General features: G+C 38.5%; 1 protein-coding gene across 3 annotated transcripts in view; it reads left to right on the forward strand.

Annotated features, from left to right (window-relative positions):
* ABCB4 (ATP-binding cassette, sub-family B (MDR/TAP), member 4) overlaps positions 1-23,148 on the forward strand; it is a 69,344-nt gene that overhangs the window by 38,955 nt on the left and 7,241 nt on the right. For 2 of the 3 annotated variants that reach the window (XM_011996045.1, XM_011996044.1), the window contains exons 15-24: positions 3,689-3,859; positions 6,576-6,722; positions 8,403-8,507; positions 10,604-10,681; positions 12,048-12,131; positions 13,169-13,372; positions 16,920-17,020; positions 18,617-18,757; positions 21,265-21,421; positions 22,416-22,613. In XM_011996045.1, coding sequence (XP_011851435.1) covers positions 3,689-3,859; positions 6,576-6,722; positions 8,403-8,507; positions 10,604-10,681; positions 12,048-12,131; positions 13,169-13,372; positions 16,920-17,020; positions 18,617-18,757; positions 21,265-21,421; positions 22,416-22,613 — 1,386 coding nt within the window. The remainder of the gene's footprint in view (positions 1-3,688; positions 3,860-6,575; positions 6,723-8,402; positions 8,508-10,603; positions 10,682-12,047; positions 12,132-13,168; positions 13,373-16,919; positions 17,021-18,616; positions 18,758-21,264; positions 21,422-22,415; positions 22,614-23,148) is intronic. The other variant, XM_011996046.1, reaches the window with a different exon arrangement.

Here is a 23,148-nt window from a genome sequence, read left to right on the forward strand (position 1 = left end):
GAAGGAAAGAGAGAAAGGAAGGGAGGAAAAGAAAAGAAAAGAAAGGAGAGAGAGGGAGGGAGGGAGGGAAGAAGGAAGGAAGGAAGGAAGGAGCATTCATTCACTCTAGTTCCTAAAACGGGTTATATTGATAACTACTGGTTTTTCTTCTTATTAAGACATGTTATTATACTCAGTCACTTGAGCAACATTGCAGAATAAATAACCTAAAAATATTTTATTCTATGAACAGATTCTATTTGTGAAAGTATATACATTTGCTTTGATACAACTGTAATTAGTATGTACACACATAGTTTTGTTCTTTTGTCTTAACATTTCAGATATATGTCATCCACATACTATTATTTTAATGGGTGCTCAGAAGTTCATTTTATTAATGTGTGAAATTAGTCATTTTTCTAAAGTTAGATATTTGGTCTGTTTCCAGTATTTCTCTATTCTTAATTTTGCCATTGTGAGCACAAGTAGATCAAAAAAGGTTGTCAAAATCTTGCGTTGTTTTCTGACAAGTAACTTAACTCTTCTGAGCCTTTGTTTCTACATTTGGAATACCAAACCTACCATGAGAGGTTGCTATAAGCTTATAAAAATAAACATCTGAATATTTGTGTACCAAAAAAAAAAAAAAAAAACCCCACTGAAATGCTTAAAAGGGTAGATTTTGTGATATGCTAATTATATTTCAAAAAAGCTGTTTTTCTTTAAAAAAAAAAAAATTAGATGGTGATAAATGGTGGTTACTAAACTTATAAATTCCCCCAAATGGAAATACCAAATGAAATGACGAAAAGTTTTATAACTCAGGCTTGCATTTGCCAGAGAGTGTTCTCCAGTAGGAGGGAATCAATCACGGTGTCTTTGCCGAATGCTACCATATGGTCTAGCCACCATAAAGGATCTTTGTCATTTCACTAGTTAGGAATGCATAAAATGTTACTTTAAATCCATTTTAGTTTTCATTTCATGAATGGTTACCAAGGGTCTGTGATTTTGCCCATAATGACATGTTGAATCCTCAAGTGAGATAACCACTTGGCTGTCCTATTGCCATAAGCTCTGTAAGAATGATCTCTGCTTCCATCAGGACTTGGATTGGGAGACTGCTAAAGAGATACAGACAGCTCTCACCTTGGTATATCATATTCCCAAGCTTACTTTCTTAGGAAAAGTTGTACATTTGAAGACTGAACAATGAATGGTCTGGCATGATAGAAATCTGTCACCAACTAGGCAACAGCTTTGAGCAAGTCATTTAACCAAATTGGGTTTTGGTATCCTCTCTTGCTAAATGAGCATGAGCTTGAAGTAAGACGACCTCTGATATTTCTACCAGCTCTGGCATTCTGTGATTCTCAGCCCCTTTGAATGGTTCCACCTGGGTACTCCCAAATTTCACATTTCTGATTTGAGTTTTGCCCTCCCACTTACTTGGTAAGGCTGGAGAGATGAGGGAAAGACCCATTGTGAGCCTGAGAGTCAGCAGATGCTCAAACTAATGCAGTACTCTTTTCTCAAGTCTCAAAGACCAACCTGGTTTTCATTCAACCTTGTTTTGGTGTTGTTTCTAAGAAGTATCACTGCTTTTCCATTAGGTAGACTGTTGGCTCTTAGTTGTTTCTCTTAAGTGTATCTTAATTTTTTTCTGATTATAAAGTAATGCATTCTTTTAAAAAATCAAGCATTTTTAAAAAATCCAAACATGTACATTTTAGAAACTTGAAAGTCATCATAAGCCAAATCCCTACAAATAGCCACTGATAGCCATTTCATATTTATTTTTCATCTTTGCCAGTTTAAAGAGTTAAACAGTATCTTCAAATTTAACTATTTACAAGATTGAGCTTATTTTCACATTTTTATTGGCCATTTATATTTTTCTTCCTCTGTGAAAGTATTTGTTCCTGTATTAGGACATTTTTCTGCTGTGTTGTTCCTAATATTCTTACTGATTTGTAAGAACTCTTTACATAAAAAGGAAATACACTCTTCTCTTACATGTATTGGAGAGATTTTTTTTTTCCTGCTTTGTTCCTTTCAATTTCACTTTGTTGTATTTGGCTACTATAAAGAAGCTTTAAAATTGTCTGTAATTAGGTTGTCAGTTTTTTCCTCCATGTCTTCAGGATTTGAGGTTGTTCTTTGAAAGGATATTCACCCCATTTCCTTTCAGAATTTATTGTTCTGCTTTTTACAATTAAATCTTTGAGACATCTGAAGTATATCTGGGTGGAAGAAATGAGGGCTACTGGTTTTAAATAGATACTTTTTAACACCTGGTGGAAAAGTGGCTATCTTGGCTTGGAGCTTGATGACTTTCAGCTGAAGCACCCAACACCAAGTGAGTGTTTTAGGTAAGGCACAGAAAAAATATTATGAAAGAGACAGGTAATGTTCATTTGGTCATAGAAGGAAGCTAAAATCTGAATGGGCTTATTGGAAGAACTGTCCGTTGAGATGGACCTCTTGATAGCATCGATGAGATTACAAAAAGAGGAAAAGTTCCGGGGAAGTATTCATGAGAGGTGGTCCGGTTTGACTTGCCATGAGCTAGATTTTTGGGGATCCAGGCTTGGGCAGGTACTGGGAAGCTGGGGATGATTTTGAGCTGCCCTTTAGGAAAATAAAGCTGGTAGCAGTGTGGGAACAGATGGCAGTGAGAATGCAAGGGATAAGTTTCAAAGTTTGTAGCCTAGGTTGGTTTTTGTTGAGAGATGGTATAAAATTGATTCAGTAATGAGCAAATAAGGAAGTCCACCAAGCAGAACATATCATTGCAATGCGGTTCAAGGCAATATATAAGCACATGGGCAGTGTTCTGTCAGATGTTGAATGAGCAACTGGAAGAGATCATAATTGGCTAAGAGATCATAATTGGCTATTGTAGGTACAGTAAGGCACTAGCCATAGGATTGGGTTCAGGGCAAGACTTGAAGGGAGGAGCAAGAACAAGACACTACTACAAGGACTAAGACCCTGAACCAACCATTAAGATGTGTAGTTGGACATAGATGAAGCAAATAGGGAAGCAGACCAAAGTCCAACTCCAGCAGGGCTTGATGTTCCCTCACCCTTACTAGGCAGTGAACTAAAAGTCCTTAGATGACCACTCCCCATCTCCATTCCCATTAAAAAGAGAGTTGATCTCACAGTCAGCAATGAGGCTGAGCCTGCATGTTGGGTCACGTGGGTCAAGGTGTGCATCAGAGCAGGACTGTGAGGAAGGAAGATGACCATACTCAGCCAGTCAAGGAAGACAGTTTTACCTCCCGTGGGTAGTGATCAGGCTCTTTGATTCAGCTTTCCTTGTTTGTAGCTTTAAAAACAAACCCTTGATAGTGTTTCCATGTACTCTTCTTCCCTTTCTTGGTGGCCATGACTTGTTCCCTGGATTACTGCATATTGAGTAAATTCCTGTATACTTTCTGGATTATGAAAAATGTGTCTTTAAATTTTTAGAAAATATTCTTATACTCCAATTTTCTTATTGTTCAAATTGAATTTAACTTTTCTATAGTTTTTTATAGGTTTTTAGTTATCCTTGATTGAGAAGCAGTTAGGAAATCTGAAAAGCTTGATACATGTAATATTCCAAATTGCTTTATGATTCTAAACTTGGAGGTTACGTCCATTTGGACACACACACACACACATACACATACACTTTAATGTCTTGATATTCTTTCAGACATCAGGAAGCCAGACCCAGTCAGAAGAATTTGAACTAAATGATGAAAAGGCTGCCACTGGAATGGCCCCAAATGGCTGGAAATCTCGCCTATTTAGGCATTCTACTCAGAAAAACCTTAAAAATTCACAAATGTGTCAGAATAGCCTTGATGTGGAAATCGATGGACTTGTAAGTTGTTTTTCACTTAAATTAAGTCTTTTACTTTGTAGTTTTGCTACAATTGTTGAAATTCTTAGCCTTGCAAATATTTTTCAGGCACAGATGACTGCAACTATGAGCCATACTCTTTGTAAAGAAAAAAAATTCAAATTTTAAATGTATTTGACAATGAATTGAAATCAGTTCCAATTATAAATGGATTTTCAAGGAAAAAAAATCCAGAAATGTAGTCTTTGTGCTGAGAGGCTTAATATTAAAATTGAATTTGACATTCATCTTTGAGGTCCAGAGATAATAAGACTGGTCCAAAACGAGAGGCCCTGATATTTGCATACTCTATTGGGTAGGATTACATTTGATTATCTTTATTAGGAAACCCAGAATAGCATCCATTTAAGCAAATAAGAGCTTTTATTTCTGTTTCACATACCAAAATCTTAGAGGTGAAAAACTCAGGGCTAGAACGGTAGCTCCACAGTCCCCATAGACACAAGCTCCCTTCATCTTTATCTGCACTACCCTGGCATCAGGTTTCCATCCTCAGGGTCACTTATGATCTAATGTGGCTCCTGAAGCCCTACCTGTCACATCTGTGGTCCAAGCAACAGGAAGAAACAAAGAGGTTTTCCAGAATTCCCATATAATACTATTACTTATAAGTCATTGGTCATAATTCAATCACATGGCCATACTTAGCATGAGTATGGAAAATTCAATTTTTTTTGTTTTTTTGCGGTATGCATTGACACTCTAAATTAGATTGGAATTATCTTACTTAGAAAAAGAGGAGAATGGTGAGAAATAGCAACGTTGGATTTAGAAGATTATTAATTCCAGTTAACAATTTTATTTATTTATTTATTTATTTTTAATGTTATTTTTTGAGACAGGGTCTTGCTGTGTTGCCCAGGCTGAAGCACAGTGGTACAATCGCAGCTCACTGCAACCTCCACTTCCTGGGGTGAACTGATTGTCCCACTTCAGCCTCCTGAGTAGCCAGGACTACAGGTGTGTGCCACCACACCTGGTTAACTTTTTTGTGCTTTTTGTAGAGACGAAGTTTTACCATGTTGCCCAGGCTGGAACAAATAATTTTATTACAGAGAGGGAATCCATTCCAAAAAAGATTTCCTTATTTCAAGATATAGTTTTGAGATATTTTGATGTTATTTGTTGACGAATGCTGAGTTTATTTTTACTCCTGTGTTGGCCTGAGAAAACTAATACTACCAAGAATGCAGTGCATCTGTTTTTATCTGTGTAGGCCATTACTGCAGAAATTACAAGGCCTCTTTTAGAGGTCTTAATCTTGGTATATTTATAGAAAGAAGAATAACAATTGTACCATTTTGGAGCTTCATTATTATAAGTAAGATAAGCAATTTCTCCTCTTTTGGCTATGGAATTATCCACTTCTCATTTCCTCATTTATTTTGAGAGTTATTTTACTATCTCTTTAAACTCCAGTATTTCACAGGAGCACGTCTCTTGAAGAAATGCACAGAGAAGAGGGGGAGGCAGGAAATGCTGCAATCAACAACATTGTCCCAAGTACCATCGTAGGGAGAAAACAACGTGCCAAAGGAGAGGGAGAGATTAAGTCTGATTAGAGGGACCTGGGTAGACCTGTTTGTGTGCTGAAGAGCAGTAATCCAAGAAAAAGATTCATTCATTATGCTGGAGATAGGGACTTAAAGATAATGTTAACTAGAGAGAAAAAAAAAAAAAAACAACCCTGAAATATGGAAAAAATGAGTAATTTGTAAGAAGAAGGCTGAATAGAACCTAATTCTATATTCTCTGTTTTTTAGAGATATAAATATAACCTTTCTCAGCGACCTCAAGCTTTTGGGATTCCATAGTCACCTATGTCTCAAGTTTAATGTTAAACTGCTTCTATCATCAGAACATTCTTTATGAGACCTAAATCCTGCATGCTTGGTGGGACATTTAATTAAACATTTGCTGAGAATCTTACATGTGCCAGGAATTGGATACTTTCTAGGAATATAAAGATATAATATTTACGTTTAAAAAAAGGTTACATACTAGAAATGGAGATATGTAAACAAAAAAATCACAAACAAGCTAAGCTATGAAATAAGAGAACTCTGCACAGGGAAAAGTGTGATAAGAGAAAAGGAATGTAATTAATTTGGTTTTGTGAGTTGAAAATATGGCACAGAAAAGGCAGGGTTTTGGGGTGAGGAGGCCAAGCCCATGTTCTCCAGTTAGTAATGGTTTCCTACATTTGCAAAGATGTTTATCCATCTACTCAGGTGTATTGTCTCATTTGACCCTGATATCATCCCTGTTAGAGAGGCAGGACTGTGTCATAATATATGAGAAAACTGCAGCTCAGCTCATGTGGCCCAGCCATGACTGTCACACCAACACAGTGTTGTGTAACTCCAGAGCTGGATGCCAAGGTGTTTGTGCCCAGAGCCTGCTACCTCACAGTCTGCTGAGGCCAGAATAGGGATGGGCTAAGCACACCATGAAGGTTGCTTCTTGGCTGAACAACCTATACTCAGCTTATGATGTGTAATCAGTAAACATTGTTAACATGTTATAATATACTGTCCTACTCTCTAGTAGTTTGCTTGTCATTCTCTGCACCTAGTTTGCAGGTCCCTTGAGGGCAATGGCCATGCCTTTTCTATGTCTGCGGACTCTGGTAACTGTTGCGTCATCACCAGTTTGCCCTGATGTTTGTATGTTCTAGGAAGCAAATGTGCCACCAGTGTCTTTTCTGAAGGTTCTGAAACTGAATAAAACAGAATGGTCCTACTTCGTCGTGGGAACAGTATGTGCCATTGCCAATGGGGGGCTTCAGCCGGCATTTTCAGTCCTATTCTCAGAGATCATAGAGGTAAGTTTGCAAACATCCCATAACAGCCTGAATTAAATCAGTTCATCAGCTGCTGCTTCTCCCAACCTCACTAACTGACTCCATTCTGGGATTAAGCAGCCTTAAATTAAACTAAGCCAAAGTCCTTAAATCCCTTTTGAGAAAAGCTGTGAGGGAAAAGATAAGTAGCCTTTGAATCACTGTAAGTTATGATATTAATGAAATTATAAAATGTAAAATCAATGAAGAAGGCATTCTAATGAGCTCTCTTCATTTGGTGAAACTGGTGTCAGACAATGATCCCCAATCTGTTTGTGTAGAGAAGCTGGTACACGTCGCACAGTGAGGTGGGGAGAGAGTGGAGCAGGGAGGGGTTAAAGTCATAGAGTTTAATAAGAGTCCAGGCACTGGGTATAGACTGGCCTCACCACTCAATAGCTCTCAGTACCTCAGTTTCTTCATCTATACAATAAATCTACCTCATAACATGGCTGAGGATTAAGAGATTATATAGGTAACTATCTGGAAAGCATTTAAGAGTGTGTGCCTTGTTTTAAGTATTCAAAAAGCAATAGCCACCCCATTTTAGCAATCCTTCCAAGGCTTGAGGAGTCCAAGACTAAGAACGAAAACATAGTAGTCAATCATTCAATTAATTGGGGGATATTTAAAGGAAGTTATCACAGATATAAACCCTCCATCAATTCCATGAAATCCAGAATTCGTATTCTACAATTTTAGTCAACCTCTAACATTATTGGAGAGACTTTGTTGTTGAGGATAAATAATTCTCCATCATGTTAGAGTTTATTATTTTGTGATGTTGGGCATTGATCCACAATTAAGACCACAAGCCAAAAAATAAATAAATTAGAAAGGATCCTCCTCCACATCTTTTAAAGTTTCAAAACAAAGCAAGCTCTGGCTCTCTTGCAATTCAAGGCAATGTAGACTATATATTTTGGGGCATCTATCTGCCTAGTGCTTCTCCAGGCACTGGAGATACAGTGGTACAGAAATAAACCAAGTCATGTCCTCAAACAGCATGGTTTCTGTTGGGGAAGATATGCAACAGACAAACAAAAAAATAATCCCACAAACATGTAACGTGTTGAGGGATAACAAGTGTTTTAAAAGATGGGTAGGGTAATAGAGAGGGGTTAGCTGGGGGTGTTGTTTCAGATAGAATGCTCAGGAGAGGCCCCTCTGGGTAGAAGCCTGATGGAATGAGAAGTGGAGGGCTGGGGCAGGGAGGAATCAGAGGGAGAAGGGGACATATAGGAAGAGGAACAAATGCTAAAATGTGCAGCCACTCACAGTCCATATGCAGTATGTCAACCTATGTTAATAACCATGCAGTCAGAAAGTAGAATAGAGATTACCAGGAGCTGGGAGGAAGGAGGGAATGGGGAGTCATTGTAATGGTATCAAGTTTGAGAAGTTTGGGAAGGTGAAAATTCCATAGATGGATAGTGGTGAAGGTTGCACAACAATGTGACTATACTTAATGCCACTGAATTATACACTTAAAAATGGTTAAAATGGTAAATTTTGTGTTATGTATATTTTACCACAATTACCAAAACCCTACATATTTGAAGCCTAGTTTTAAACATGTGACAGTCAAGCCACTATTTATGGAAGGAATGAACAAGGATCAATCATGTAATCCAAGTGGGCATTTTAAATATTCTTTTGTAGATTTTTGGACCAGGCGACGATGCAGTGAAGCAGCAGAAGTGCAACATGTTCTCTTTGCTTTTCTTATGTCTGGGAATTATTTCTTTTTTTACTTTCTTCCTTCAGGTAGGTACCCATGATTTGCCTTTCTCATCAAGTTTATAATTTAATTAGAGAAGTTAAATTAAACCTAATGGAGCGTCCAAATTCTTACAGTGAAATAAATTGCAAACACAAATGGCATAAGGCTCTGCTGGAGGGTAGACTCCTTATCAGGGGGAACTGTGACTTCCCTGTGTCCTAATTATATTACATTACGAGTTTGCCCTCAGCAAACATTCATTACCAAGGAAAAAGAGACCTCAGTTTACTGCAGAGCATAAGAGTAACTTAAATTCAACAGGTTGCGAACTGGGAAAGTACAGTCCAATAGCATTCTCTTTCCTGTTGTTACTCTTTATAGAATAACAAGTAACTTCTCTGATCTTTTCCTACTTAACTGATGAACTATTTGAAAGAACACAATATTTTGCATTCTAATATTGTAGACCTGGCCAAAATAAACTAGTCAAACTCTCTAATTATACTTTTCTACCTAGTTAGACTTCTCTCTAATTTCTTTTGTCTCTTTAACCCAGTGGGCACCACATAGGCCTTTCAAATATAATACAATCCAGTCAGCAAAATAGTGTTTCCTAGTCGTGCCAGCATGCTTCTCTTTTATTATTGTTGAACCAATGGCAAAAATAAACCAAGCTTTTTATTTAGAAATCATTGCCCTACTAGACACAACTCAATGATCAATCCAGCCCCAATCCCTGGGATGCTAGGCAGTGCAGCTAGAAAAACGTGTTTCAGGGGCTGCAGGAACGGTGGGCTGATGCACAGAACTGTATTGCCTGTGGCAATCTGCCAGCAAATGGAGGGGGAGGGCAGGCTGGTCCTGGACACGGAACACCTGGAGCCTATTCACGAGGTGCACTGATCACCCATCCCCCTGGCTTAGTAAACAGTTCTGATGTGCACTCCCCCACGTGCCCTCGGTACGGCTACCCCAACACTCACACTGTGGCTGGAGACACACACATCCCAGAAGTCAGCCCACTTCTGGACATCTGGACCCCTCTGCAGTTTGGATGTGGTAATTAGAAAGAAGGAAATTGTCCCAAAGAGGCTGGAGAAGGAAGAGTACCCTGATTGTTCCCCAATTTGAGTGCAGGTGGAGCTGTGACCAGGTACCAGCATACTCATTTGGATCTTATTTTTAAGGACATCCTTCCTCTACACTGCACGAGCCAAAATGAATTCCTGTGTAGGACTTTGTTACTTCTGTATTTAACTGCTTTATTTACTTTATTTATTTAACTGCTTTATTTACTACTTTATTGGAAGTAGTAGGAACATTCCAACTGAATGTTGTAGTTACACACAGTATCTTTGTCACTGAGATGTTGCCCTTCAAAGTTTTGAAAAATAAACTTATTTAGAATGGTTTAGAAGTCAGGACTGGACACCTTTAAGATTTTTGGTCTTTGATTCTAATGCATACTAATGATTTTGCAGTACATGAATTTGACATGGGAGCTTTGAATTTGTATTTTGTCCTGGACTTTTGTTATTTAAATAGATGATTAACATACAAATAATATAAAATCAATGTGAATATATGCACCTGTGTCAGAATACTAGGAACTGTTACCCACACAGCAAGTGGGTTTGGTCACTTGGTGGGTTTCAATACAATGACCACATCAAGGAGGATTTAGCAAAGGAATTTTATAACTTGTCATGAGTGAGGAGCTCACAGGGCATAGTTCCCAAAGCAGTATCTCCCCAAGCTGGAGGCTGGGTCAGGTTTTATAGGCATATGGTAATGAAGTGTGATCTGATTGGATCTTGCAATGAGGTGATGCCAGGAAGCGCCATCTGACTGGATCCTGCCATGGGCTGATGTCAGAGTTCGATCTGATTGAATCCTGCATCCTGCATTGTGGTGTCTGCTTCTTCATTCAGTCCCTGATTCTTGGTTCGGAGCACTTAGGTTCCCGCTATGGTTGCATGTTTGATTCATCTGGGGTTGCTCACGTTATTAACATGACTTGAGGGTCTGTGGCAACTGTAAAACAACTCATAACTTTGCCACATAAAAGTTGAACAGGATTGGTCTGGTGCAATTACATACATAAAGATCAAAAGAGACCATAGCCTTTTTTCTCAACCAGGGTTTCACGTTTGGGAAAGCTGGCGAGATCTTCACCAGGAGACTACGGTCAATGGCTTTTAAAGCAATGCTAAGACAGGTAGGAGTGTGCGCTGGAGAATGCCTTCTGGTTTTTCACATTTCTTCCGTATTAAGCTTCTTACTGTTCTTATTGCTATGTTGATAGGCATGTTTTCCACCCATGGAATTCATGCAAGGATGGGGCAGAGTCCTGCAAATTGTCCTGGTCCTTCAAGAGCTAAAGACCTCTCATGATTTTTTTTTTTTCACAGAAATAGGCTTTGTTTGGGTAGCTTTGGCTTATTCTGTAAATATCTCTCTCCATGTAGACACTATCATTTCAAAGACCTGTATCTCTTTTCTGGATCCTGTGCAGGCCCTGGTGAGTCCATTGAGACTCCAGGATGTCTTTAAACCAAGAAAAAGCTAGTTGGTAGCATTTAATCTCATGTACCACAATCTACCATACTAACTGTAGGTATTCTCAAATGTTAATAATTGTTTTGTTTATTTCTTATTTGAGGTCTATTTTCACATTAATTCATGTGTTGGTTTATTCAAATATTACTTATCATGTACCAGACAGTGTGCTGGTGGCTGGTACTGTACAATCCATTATTTGCTCTCCTGGTAAGTTCACATTCTAGTGCATGACAGAGGAAAATGTGCAAACATGAATTATCTATTTTTATAGAAAATGCCTAAGAGAGGGCCAGAATATTATCCATTCAATTGACAGGAACAGATTACATTTCTTTTCACAAACGGGCACATAGTAGGGAGTATATTCTAATTAAATCTGTTTACAAATCCTATTTCAGTATCTCCTAAACTCTTGCTATGCAGGAAAAATTATTTTATGTGAAGGTAAAAGATGCCATGGATGAGTAGCTTACAATTAAAATCAAGTCTCAGACACGCTTCTTTTTTAACCTGCGGCTAACTGGATATAAGACACACTTTTAAATCAGTGTGTGTTTTTTTTTTTTTTTTTTTTAAATCAAACAAAAGCTTGGTGAGAAACCAGGGCTTATTTTCTCCTGCCTAGAATCTATCAGAACAAGATGCCCAAGACAGCTCTACCACCCTTTATGAGAGACACCACCATATCAGGGCAGAAGTGTCCATAGTGAAAGACGTGATGGTTGGGTGAATGGAATGCCCACCAGCCTCCCAGCCTTGGGCGGAGCTGGCAAAGAGCATGGCAGCCATCTGGGTGAGCCCTGCTCCCCTAGACCAGAGATGGTCTCCCTGCTACCACAGAGCAGTCAGGAAGCTGGGTTCTGCCAGATTCTGGGGGAGTGTGCTCAGAGCAAGGCCAGGGACTACACTGCATTTGAGGTCTCCCCTAAATTTCCTCAGCCTTGGAGCTTTGGGAGGCTTTGTCTGGTTTTCTTTGCTTGTTTTAATTTTGAACTAATATAAAGGTATATTTTATGCCATAGGACATGAGCTGGTTTGATGACCATAAAAACAGTACTGGTGCACTTTCTACAAGACTTGCCACGGATGCTGCCCAAGTCCAAGGAGTATGTAGACTGCACTCTACTTGGATTTTTTTACAAACATGGTTTTAGATAAGCATATAGCATACCCACACTTGTTAAGATGCTTCCAGCTAGAAATAGCAGAAAGCTCAAATCAAAACTGCTGTAAACAATAAGCAGAAGATTAAACTTCAGGGTTGGTTGACCCACTGCCCCTCCAGATTTAATCCAGAATCCAGGTTCCCATCATTGGCTTTGGCTTTATCCCAAGGCTGATTCCCTGCAGTCACAGGATGGCTGCTAATAGTAATTAGAACTACAAGCTTCCTTATTTCCCATCCAGTGAAAGAGAGCACACACCTGTACCTCAACCACCAAACAAAACCCTTTGCTGAAATCTAATTTGGGCTAATTTGGGTCACATGCCCCACCCTGAACCACTAGCTGTCTCCAGGGGACAGTGGTGTTCTGAGTGGCCTACATCCCCACCCCTGTAGCTGAGGTGGGTTACTTTGCAGCTCACTGCTTCCACACAACAGGAGAAGGAGGAATGGATGCAGAGAGCCGACGGTAATGTCACTACAGCCACCTTGTTTTCTGAGCAGTGAGCAGTACAACACTAATTCATCCTTATATGTGCTTTGTGGTGGATTGTCTCTTAGGACACGTACCCTTTGTAACAACAGATGGTCTCTGGGAGTGTGTAAATTTCCCTTTTACACTTTTGAAACAAATGGTCTTTAAAATTACCCAGGTGCATTGGAGTTAGTTTCCTCTTTGAACATTGCATCTATGAAAAAATACATGCACCCCCAGTGCCCATCCACAAAGCAGAGAAGTTGATTACTTGGTTGTAGAATGTTGGTTCAGGTGGGCAGGAGAGGAATGAGAGTGTAAAGGCACAATGAAGAAAAGTCTGCAGAGCCTCGTGAGTTAAGCACAGGTGTCGTGGGTTTACTGTAATGAAAGTAAGCCAATGTAGCTCAGGCACAGAACCCACTCATCATTCTGACCAAGAGGCTAAGGCTGGAGCGCATGCATTGGAGCTTAAAACTTTCTGTGTGCTTTTTCTCTTCCAGGCCACAGGAACTAGGTTGGCTTTAATTGCACAGAATATAGCTAACCTTGGAACTGGTATTATCATATCATTTATCTACGGTTGGCAGTTAACCCTATTGCTATTAGCAGTTGTTCCAATTATTGCTGTATCAGGAATTGTTGAAATGAAATTGTTGGCTGGAAATGCCAAAAGAGATAAAAAAGAACTGGAAGCTGCTGGAAAGGTAGGTCAAATAAGGTTTTAATTGGTGTAAGTGTTGTTTTTAGACATGTGTTTTATTTGAATTATTTATCATGATATGCAGGCTTTAAAAATTAAATGTGCTCACTACAACTAATTGTCAATTGTGTATGAAATATTTTACTGTATTAATGTCTAGAACTTAAATATAAGGTGATTAACATAAAACTTTCAGCCTATACAAAGCAGTTAACATAGTTATGATAAAGAACTTCTGAATATTCAAAGTGCATTTCATTTTACTTCATATCCCAATGCTACTGTTTGGACAAATGTCATCCCTGTTTCAGAAACATTCATACAGAAGACTGTAAGTGAATTGTTCAGGGTCAGACATGTGCTGGTATTTAAGAGATCCTCTTCTTCTTGGCTGTGATTTCTATAATTAAGGTGGCAGCCACCAGATGACAGTAATGCCTCAATTTTGTGGTTCGCACTATAATGGCTCTTGGGCTTAACATTTACTTGAGCCTTACTATGTGCCAGTTATTGTGCTACGTATTTATATGCACCAATTTATTACATTTTCACAATAATCCTATAAGGCAGGCACTATTGTTATCCCAATCTCAGAAATGCAGAACCTGAGATTCAAACAGAAGTTAGAGATTTGGCTGGGATTTAAGTTCAGGTCTAGTTTCAAAGTTCTTATTTCTACTATATGGTCTCTTTATATGTTTAAGTGTGTTTAAATCTACACATAAACATTTTATTTACATGTACATGCACTTAAATGTTCAAATGTAGATTATACTCATGAACATTTTAGTCTGATTTATGTTATTATCCTTTATTGAAACATGAGGAAGTGAAGCAGATGATAAATATAAATTGTGATATAGTTTTTATAGCATTGCACTTTACAAAGCCCTTTTACGAACATTACTGCAACTGACCTTCACTAGTTATGAGAAATGGAACAGACAGTATCTCTATAGGGAAGAAGGTGTCAGAGACTGGGTGAGTGACTAGCTTCAGAGGTACCATATTAAGGGGGAAGATTAACATTTGGACCAACCGTGTTCCCATTAAACCAGTTATGTCTGGTGAAATCCTTTCCTGTCCTCTTGTAACAGGCGTCAGCTGCTGCTGTGTGCAGTGTTAGGTGTAATAGTATCTCCAGGTTTCCATCAGAATGCACTCTCCTCATTTTCATCCTGCATCCTCTCCAGGACTTGGAGCTTGCTAGGACAATATGTGATTCCCAGGAGTTGGGAACCCCTGGGTGTCCAGAGTTCTTGAAGATTCTCTTGGCTGCTGACTGTGGGTACTTTAGGGCATCATTTCCTTTACTTCTGAGCGTCTCAACTAACTGTTGAAGAAACACTGTGTAGCTCTGTTTCCTCCCCTGCCCCTCAATCCTGCTTCTTTCCACATTTCCTATGGGAGAATGGTCAGTTGGATGGAATGAAAATCAACTTTTCTTAGACAAGTCAACATGATAGAAAACATCTTGAATCTAGTTAATAGTCTTAACTCCATTAATTGTTAGAATTTTGTCAGAGTAAAGCAGGTAGAACTGAGCAGTATTGAAACAAAACAAAATCTTGCGTTATTAGCCTTGGTCTTGCTACTCAGTGTGTGAGGCTGGAGAAGATGCCCAACTTCTCTGGTCCTCACGTTGCACTTTAGTAAAATGAGAAATTGTACCAGATACTGTCCCAAGTTCCTTCCAGCTAAAACCCTGTTATTCTAGGGATCAGAGATTGAATAACTCAGACTGGCCAGTTTAATTTTTTTTAGTAGCTACTTTGACCTACTAGGGCTTTTAAAAATACGAAAGATTAAAAAATTTTTAAATGTTAGTATCAGCAGTTCAATCATAGTTCAATATTGTTTACTCAGCACTTGATTGAGAGTGAGAGTCAGAAAGAAGGTTCTAGAAAAACCCTAAATCACTGTTTATTTAAAAAGAAATGCTCTCATTTACCTGGGTACAGTTTCATCATTGTTAAAGGACAACAGAGTTTGAGGTATTCCCATCCCAATTTTCCAAAAAGGGCTTGGTAGTGAGAGTGTTGGTTGCTGGGCAGGGAGTGGGGAGGGAAGACTGCCTCATAACCGTCTTGATCCAGGCCCTGTCTGGTCACTGAGATTAAGGGCCCTCTGTGCCTGAGCTAACCCGCAAAGCAGTTGACCCATGACTAGAATGTCAAGAGAAGTGTCAAGTCATTACTGGTTTCTCCTTGTGTAAATTACACAGCAGGGGTAGCAGAATAGCATAATGGCTTAGGAACGTGGACTCCACATCAGATAGCCTGGGTTGGAATTCTTGCTTTGCTACTTATTAACTTTAGAACTTAAGGCAATTCAGTTAACTTCTGTGTGCCTCGGTTCTCTCATCTGTGTAAATAGGAATACTATTTACCTTTCAGGGTTGTGACGCTAAATGAGATCATATCGGTGAATGAGGTAATACTTGGACATAGTAAAAGCTCAGTAATTTTTCTCTATTCTCGTAATAGCTATCTGTTATATCTTTATTACAAATGAAAAATCTATGGTTATTTAGTCTCAAGCATCAAATATCTTCCTTTTAGCTCATTACAGAAGCTAAGAACTGAGGTAAAAAAAGTCTTAAAGCTGTTAAAAGCCTAAAATTAAGATCTTATGCTCTGTGTGCTGATGGTTTAGATGACTCAACTACAGAGCTATGATTTAGACTAAATAGCTAAGTCACAGACTGAACATTTGTCAAGGGTGGTTTGGCTATAAGAATCAGAAAACTTCTCTGACTGGTTTGGGTAAAAGCGATTTGATGTAAGTACACTTCGAAGTACAGGAAATACAGGCAGTTTGTGTTTAACTGGCTCTTAGAGCCACAGGCTCTAATATCTGAATCTTCCTATATACCTTTTCCATTCCTCAGATGCTATATATTCAGACCAGCTTCTTACACATACCCAATGTGACATCAGCCTCTGAAGCCACAGGGCCTCGCAGTTCAAACTTGTATCCAGGGCCAGGAAACCAAATCTGATTGACCCAGATTAGTCAGATGTCTGCCTCTGATTTAACCACAGATTTAAAGCATGCTCATGTTGTTTACAATTGGGATCTCCTTCCCACTGTGAGTGGACAGCTTTTATAAGAAGTTATACTCAGGGAGGAAATAATTGGCAGCTGCAATAGGCCCTTAGAAATCACAGCCTAATCCTTTCTTCTAGGACTCTGCCCTGCGAAGAAAGTCAGGCCACAAACGGGTTGTGACTATGGCCAGTCATGTAACTGTCTGGTGGCAGGCTGGGAATAGAACCAGACCCTTGGTTCCTAGGTCACAGTTCTTGCCCTAAGCTGATCAGCCTTCCTGGGCATACAAAGACTTGCCTACCATACTTAGCAGAACCAGAAGTACCAGTTTTGTCATAAAGCTAGTCTTGAACATATTATACCTTTTCTTTTTAATGTAAAGAAAATTAAAGCCTATCAAAATAACCTTCAGGGTGCTTTTGACAGAGCCTTAGGGCTTAGTTTTCATTATTTCAGAAGTAAAAACACCACTTTTAATGAAGGTCTATTCTGTGTTACAGATTGCAACAGAGGCAATAGAAAATATTAGGACAGTTGTGTCTTTGACCCAGGAAAGAAAATTTGAATCAATGTATGTTGAAAAATTGTACGGACCTTACAGGTAATGAACCATATGATTCCTGCTAAGAACCTAGTGCTTTCCTAAGGCTGAATTATTATCCCTTATAAAAGATAATAAAAGCTCTGCTGCTCCAAACAATGATATGACTATAAGGGTGACCTTTTTTCAATAATTCTATCACTGAAAATAAGTAACTTTTTGATATGACTGGGACACAGAATTATATTTTTTACATCTTATGCAAACAATAAGAATAGGTCTCCAAGAGGTAAAAGATATAGAGAATTGCACAGTCGTTGGTCATCAGTGCAGGCAACAGAAATAACCTATCTGGGTGACTTAGGACAAACATTCCTTTAAGGAAATGCTCAAATCTTCCTTTGCAGTGTGTAGACTGAACCAAAAGTGAGACTTGCTATGGGTATGTTCCAGAGGAAAGTATTTCATTTGTTCTCTGAATGAGGACCAGATCCAACCTACTCTGAAGATAAAGAAACACAGCCTATTTCAGTGGTTTATAGTTGAGCAATTCAAGAAACTCCTAATGGCACCATTTGCCACTCATTTCCACCGCAGCCTGATTTTATAAATGAGTATGTTTTAACACAAACAAAGTTGAACACAACTTAGATTACAATTTTGCAGACTGGAACAGTAGTTCTGAACACTTGCAAATTTGAAGAGATATCTTCAAAAGTCTGAATTGATGCCATCTCCTCAGTTATGCACACTTCGTATGACACTAAAGAACATGCAGCTACATCTTTGTGTCCATTTGATGTTGGACATATAAACATGTATGCACCATTAATGATAACCTATTTTGAACTTCAAGGAGGGTTAAGGAAGAATAGAAAGCTGAAGCTAATTATGAACTTGGTTATAATTTAAAGATTCAATAGCATCATAAATTGCTCAGTTAAGTTTTGTAACACCATGTTCACAGCACGTAAGTTAAACGATCCAAATTAGTAATACTTTGAATTTTTCCTTTTGCCAAAAATGCCCTCATATTTGAGAGTAACTCAATTATAGTTCTTTTGGAGGATTCAGAAGCCAATAAAGTATAGCATGAGGTCAAATTAGAAACTGTACAAAATAAATTATATACAGGGGCTGGCAGGATCTAGCTTGGGAAAGGACTTCTGGTGTATATCTATGTAAACTTCAGGGACTCAACTTTTGTGAATCTGAAACATGAATTTTAACCTAACAGAGTACAACTAGTTACAGGAAACAACATAATAGTAGTAAATCACATTCAGATAATTCAAACTTAAATTCAGATCCTGACGTTTTAGGCATTTTTGAAACAACAGCTATGCTTACACAATAGGAGTTGAACATTGGAGTCATCAGATATTAATATGTAATAACAGTTATCATTTGAGGAACCGCTATGAACTAGGCACTGAGCTAGACATTTATATGGTTTTTAATTGTCAAAACAATTCTGCATTACAGTGATTATTTCCATTGTATAAATGTTTAGAGAAGTTATCATTTACCCAAACTAATATAACTGGAGGTGGAACTTAAACCTGGTTGGCCAGATTTAGAAGCCGTGCTCTTTCCACTACACAGCGCTAACGGAGGCTGAAGAGATGGTTACGAGTATACTGATTTGCTTTTCAGGAATTCCGTGCAGAAGGCACACATCTATGGAATTACTTTTAGTATCTCACAAGCATTTATGTATTTTTCCTATGCCGGTTGTTTTCGATTTGGTGCGTATCTCATTGTGAATGGACATATGCGCTTCAGAGATGTTATTCTGTAAGTAGTTTTAAAAATATTAAGATTATTCTATAGTAAGGTTTTAGTAGGTTTATGCAAAAGTTTAGAGTAGGAAGAAAACGACTCCTGTGTCCAAAGATGAGGTCAGGGATTTAAATCTACCATCCTGGCAGGCACAGAGATCTGATCTTGTTAATACTCCAAGTGCAGTTTCATTTTGTGGACTACAATAAAGCTTATGAAAATGATCAGAAAGCACAGTTTTAGTTGCACATATAACCCTGGTCAGGATGATGCAAATTTTCTCATTATGGAATATAGGCAGAAAAAAATCATAATTAGAAAGTTGCTGGTGACCATGGACTCAAAACAGGGTTATATAGCTTACTATTATCTACAACCAAAACATGGCCTGGAAAACGAGATGGGAATACTCGATGGAAGTCTGGCAAAGGCACTCTCTCCCTAACCAGACCTGAGATGAGATGGCCCTGCCAACATTTGCCTCTCGGCTTCTCCTTTTTCCTTGGTTTCCAAGGCAAACTACTGGTCTGTTTGATGCCTTCTTTTCATAATGTGCTCAGTACATTCCATTAGGCTGCAATCTAGGCTTGAAAGAGGGAAGCCACTCTTTTTAAGATCATTTAGTATGTTTCTGCTCTGGTGGGATGATTTTAAAGCAGTGGTGAACGGCCATTTTTGAAACAGGGTGAAGACAAAAAAGCAAAAGTGTATAAGAGCTAGTATTTTTTTTTCCTCCAAAATTAAAATTACCATGAAAAAATATATCTGTATAATCTTTGTATCAGGATCCCAGCAGGAAACAAATGGCACAGCAAATGGGTTAATTGATGAGTTTGCTAAAGGGTCTATTTACAAAGCCCTGGGAAGTGTTAAGGTAAGCAGTACCCAAGAAGGAAGTTAACACCCCAGCAATACCCAGCTAGAAACTGCTACCACCCTAAGCCTAAAGGCAAGAGGAAGGAAAGGTTGCCGGAACTCAGCATAGGTGCTTTCTGTGGTCTCTGATGGAGGGACAGCAACTGCACAAGCAATCTGACAGGAAAGCAGCCAAAGAAACACATACCCTGGCCTCACTCTTCCAGCCTCCCTATCCTCTGCTGTGCCTTCCATTGGCCAAACCCTGTGAAACCAGAGGACCAGAAAACCTTTTGATTCCATTCATGATAGTTGGAATCCCCAGACATGGAGTAGGGAGATAGAAGGTAGAGATGGGTAAAAAGTGAGGAGTGATTTTGGGGGACAAATGGAACTAGCAGCTGGGGATTACAACTTAGAGTACAACTATTGTATAAAAAATATTGAGAACGTTTCTGAAAGTGAAAACCGTTGGAAAGTTACATTAATCCTGCTTCCTTTCTTTTTTAAAATCATTGAAATGTTAAATTATGGAAACCTAGAAGACAGCTTTTTACTCTTTCATGCTAAAACTAAATAACAGACAGTACAGGGAAGCTATGCAGCCACATGTGGGTTGTTCATCACTATTTTAAAACTTAGTTTTTGGCGACTAACCTTTTCATCATATTTAAAGGCAAGCCTTACTATACCTCTCATCCCAGTCCCTAGGTACTAAAAACCCATTTTTAATGTCTTAGCTTGAGAAGCTTGGGAGGTGAAAACTTAAAGTTCTCTATTATTACTAGAGAACTCCCACTCCTTTCTCTGGGATAGTGCTAGTATCAAAAGTAAATTATTTTGTGAAGTTGTAGATCTCAGGATCTTTAGCCCTTCCTAAAAGTTGTCATAATCAATATCCATCCTTTAAAGAGCATATAATTAGAAAATAGAACTTTAGTTTAAGGTAACCTTTTTTTTCAGAGTGCTGTCAATAGTTATTTTAACTTTTATTTTAGGTTCAGGGGTACATATGCAGGTCTGTTAATACAGGCACACTCATGTCATGGGGGTTTGGTGGTCATCAAACCCAGGTACTAAGCATAATAACTGATAGCATAGTTAATTTAATTGTAAACAAAAAGCTATTTCTAGTAAAGGCTTATTTTCCCTAACAAAAATTCTTTACAGTGATGATGATTATCATTTGTGTGGTAGTATAGAAGAAACCACAGACTGGAAGTCAGTCAGGGCCGGAGCTTTATTAGAAAAAGCTTACTTGGAACTGATCAAGGCCCTTACACACTTTGTGCTTCAATTCCCTCAACTCTAAAAAGAGTATAACCAGCAACTAAAATTAGCTGAGCTCACAAGTCAGATTCAGTTATAAGCCTCTTCTTGAAAGTAAAAGCCTTTGGAAAGTCACAGTAGTCCTAAGAAATTAGGGGCTCCTATGCAAAGGGAAGTCAGAAAGCAAGTCGAGAAAAGGCAAACCCTCACGAAGTGGATCTTGCCCCTCTCCTAGATTTATCTTGTTACTAGAATTTTATGGAAATGTATGTCGGGGAGAAAGGGGATGATTAAGGAGTAAAGAGGAAAAATATTGGTAAGCTCTATGCCTTTAGACTTTCAAACATCATGGAGTTAATTATATAATCTAATGTTTGAATTCCTCTCCTTCTGTCTAGGGTGTTTTCTGCCATTGTGTTTGGTGCAGTGGCTCTAGGACATGCCAGTTCATTTGCTCCAGACTATGCTAAAGCTAAGCTGTCTGCAGCCCACTTATTCATGCTGTTTGAAAGACAACCTTTGATTGACAACTACAGTGAAGAGGGGCTGAAGCCTGTAAGTTCTCTGATGCCTGATGATGCTTGATCAATTTTTCCCTAACACTTGCTGTCTGCTAGATTATAGCTACAGGATAAGTTTGTGATGATTACACCAACATGTGTTTAATTTAATTTGTAATATTTATATAGCTAATATTTGGGCAACTTGACTGGCATTTAAAAACTTTATAGGTGGTTCAAGGATCCTGAAGTTTAGCACATCAAAATAAAAAAAAGGAAAACCAGATATATTAGAACTGAATAGTTTCCACAAAAATTTAGTCATTTCTACATAAAGGTATAATTCTGCCATGTTAACGCAATTAGCAATTTGACTTTAGTTACTTTTTATAATGGTTAAGTATAATTGGTAAGAAGGCAGTTCATTCACAATGAGAGTAATAATCCTATGCTTTATTATCTACAAAGGTAACTTAAACTCACATCTGAGTGTTCTTTGTATGAAACAAGATGCTACACATTGTCATATACAAGCAGCTGTGCAGGTAAAGAGACTGGGACTTACACAGTCTTTCCAGGACTTTTCCAGGTATTTCATGTTCTGATAAAATTGCTGTGCCCAGTAAGTGAGATAAAGAAAGTGAACTTAAGAAACTGCCAGGGTTTGCCATCAGGGCTGTCCACTGAAACTTTAGGTAGAAACTGTTGCTAAATTTCCAAGTCTTTAGAGCCTTTTGGACACTGGCTTGATTCCAGCTTCAGAATCAGCAGTTGGGAAAGCTAAATCAATATCTTAAAGAAATCAGAAACTGAGTTAGATAACAACTCATGGTAATGACTTTTTGTCTAATCTCACCTGTACCTTTATCTCTCACCTTCATTTCACATCATAATAACTTGCTATCAATATTAACTGGCACCAGAACTATACCAAATATGAATTTTATGTTTCTCTACTACAGTCTTTGGTAAAGTTTCCTTGAAATAATATTTCTTATTCCGATAATTATCAGTCCACTTATAATAGCAACATTTAAACATTTATTCAGGATAAATTTGAAGGAAATATAACATTTAATGAAGTCGTGTTCAACTATCCCACCCGACCAAACGTGCCAGTGCTTCAGGGGCTGAGCCTGGAGGTGAAGAAAGGCCAGACATTGGCCCTGGTGGGCAGCAGTGGCTGTGGGAAGAGCACAGTGGTCCAGCTCCTGGAGCGGTTCTATGACCCCTTGGCGGGGACAGTGGTGAGCACATTTCCTTAGTAACTTGATTGAAGGCTATATTTTAATTGGCCCAACCAATATTGTCATAATGGAAAATATTGGACAAATGTAGACCCAGAATCCTGTTTGATACAATGACCACATTCTATAAACCCCAAACTGGCACCATATCTGAGAAATATATGGGGACAATAGGACAGAATGTCTGGAATTCAGTCTAGTTCAGAAAATACTGAATATAAAGTTAATTTTTACCCTGCCATGGACCTTTCCAGTCAGCCTGATTTTCCTAAGCAAACACTGACTTACTGGCTTATCAAGGTGAACCACAAACTCCTGCCCAAATTCAAAGTTGACTTCCAAAACAAGGTGCTACCTGCTTATTGCCTCCCTACTGCTTTCAGTTTTGCCACCTTCTCTTATCTTGAATTCTAGGCTCTTGAACTTTGACTTGGATCCTCAACCTCCAGCTCTTTCATATTTGGCTTTTGTCATTGATTTTCTAGCATGTAGCCCTCTGGCTCTCTTCCTTGAGTGAAGACCAACTCTTACCAAT

The sequence above is a fragment of the Mandrillus leucophaeus genome, unplaced genomic scaffold (genome assembly GCF_000951045.1).
Source record: "Mandrillus leucophaeus isolate KB7577 unplaced genomic scaffold, Mleu.le_1.0 Scaffold50, whole genome shotgun sequence".
NCBI lineage: Eukaryota > Metazoa > Chordata > Mammalia > Primates > Cercopithecidae > Mandrillus > Mandrillus leucophaeus.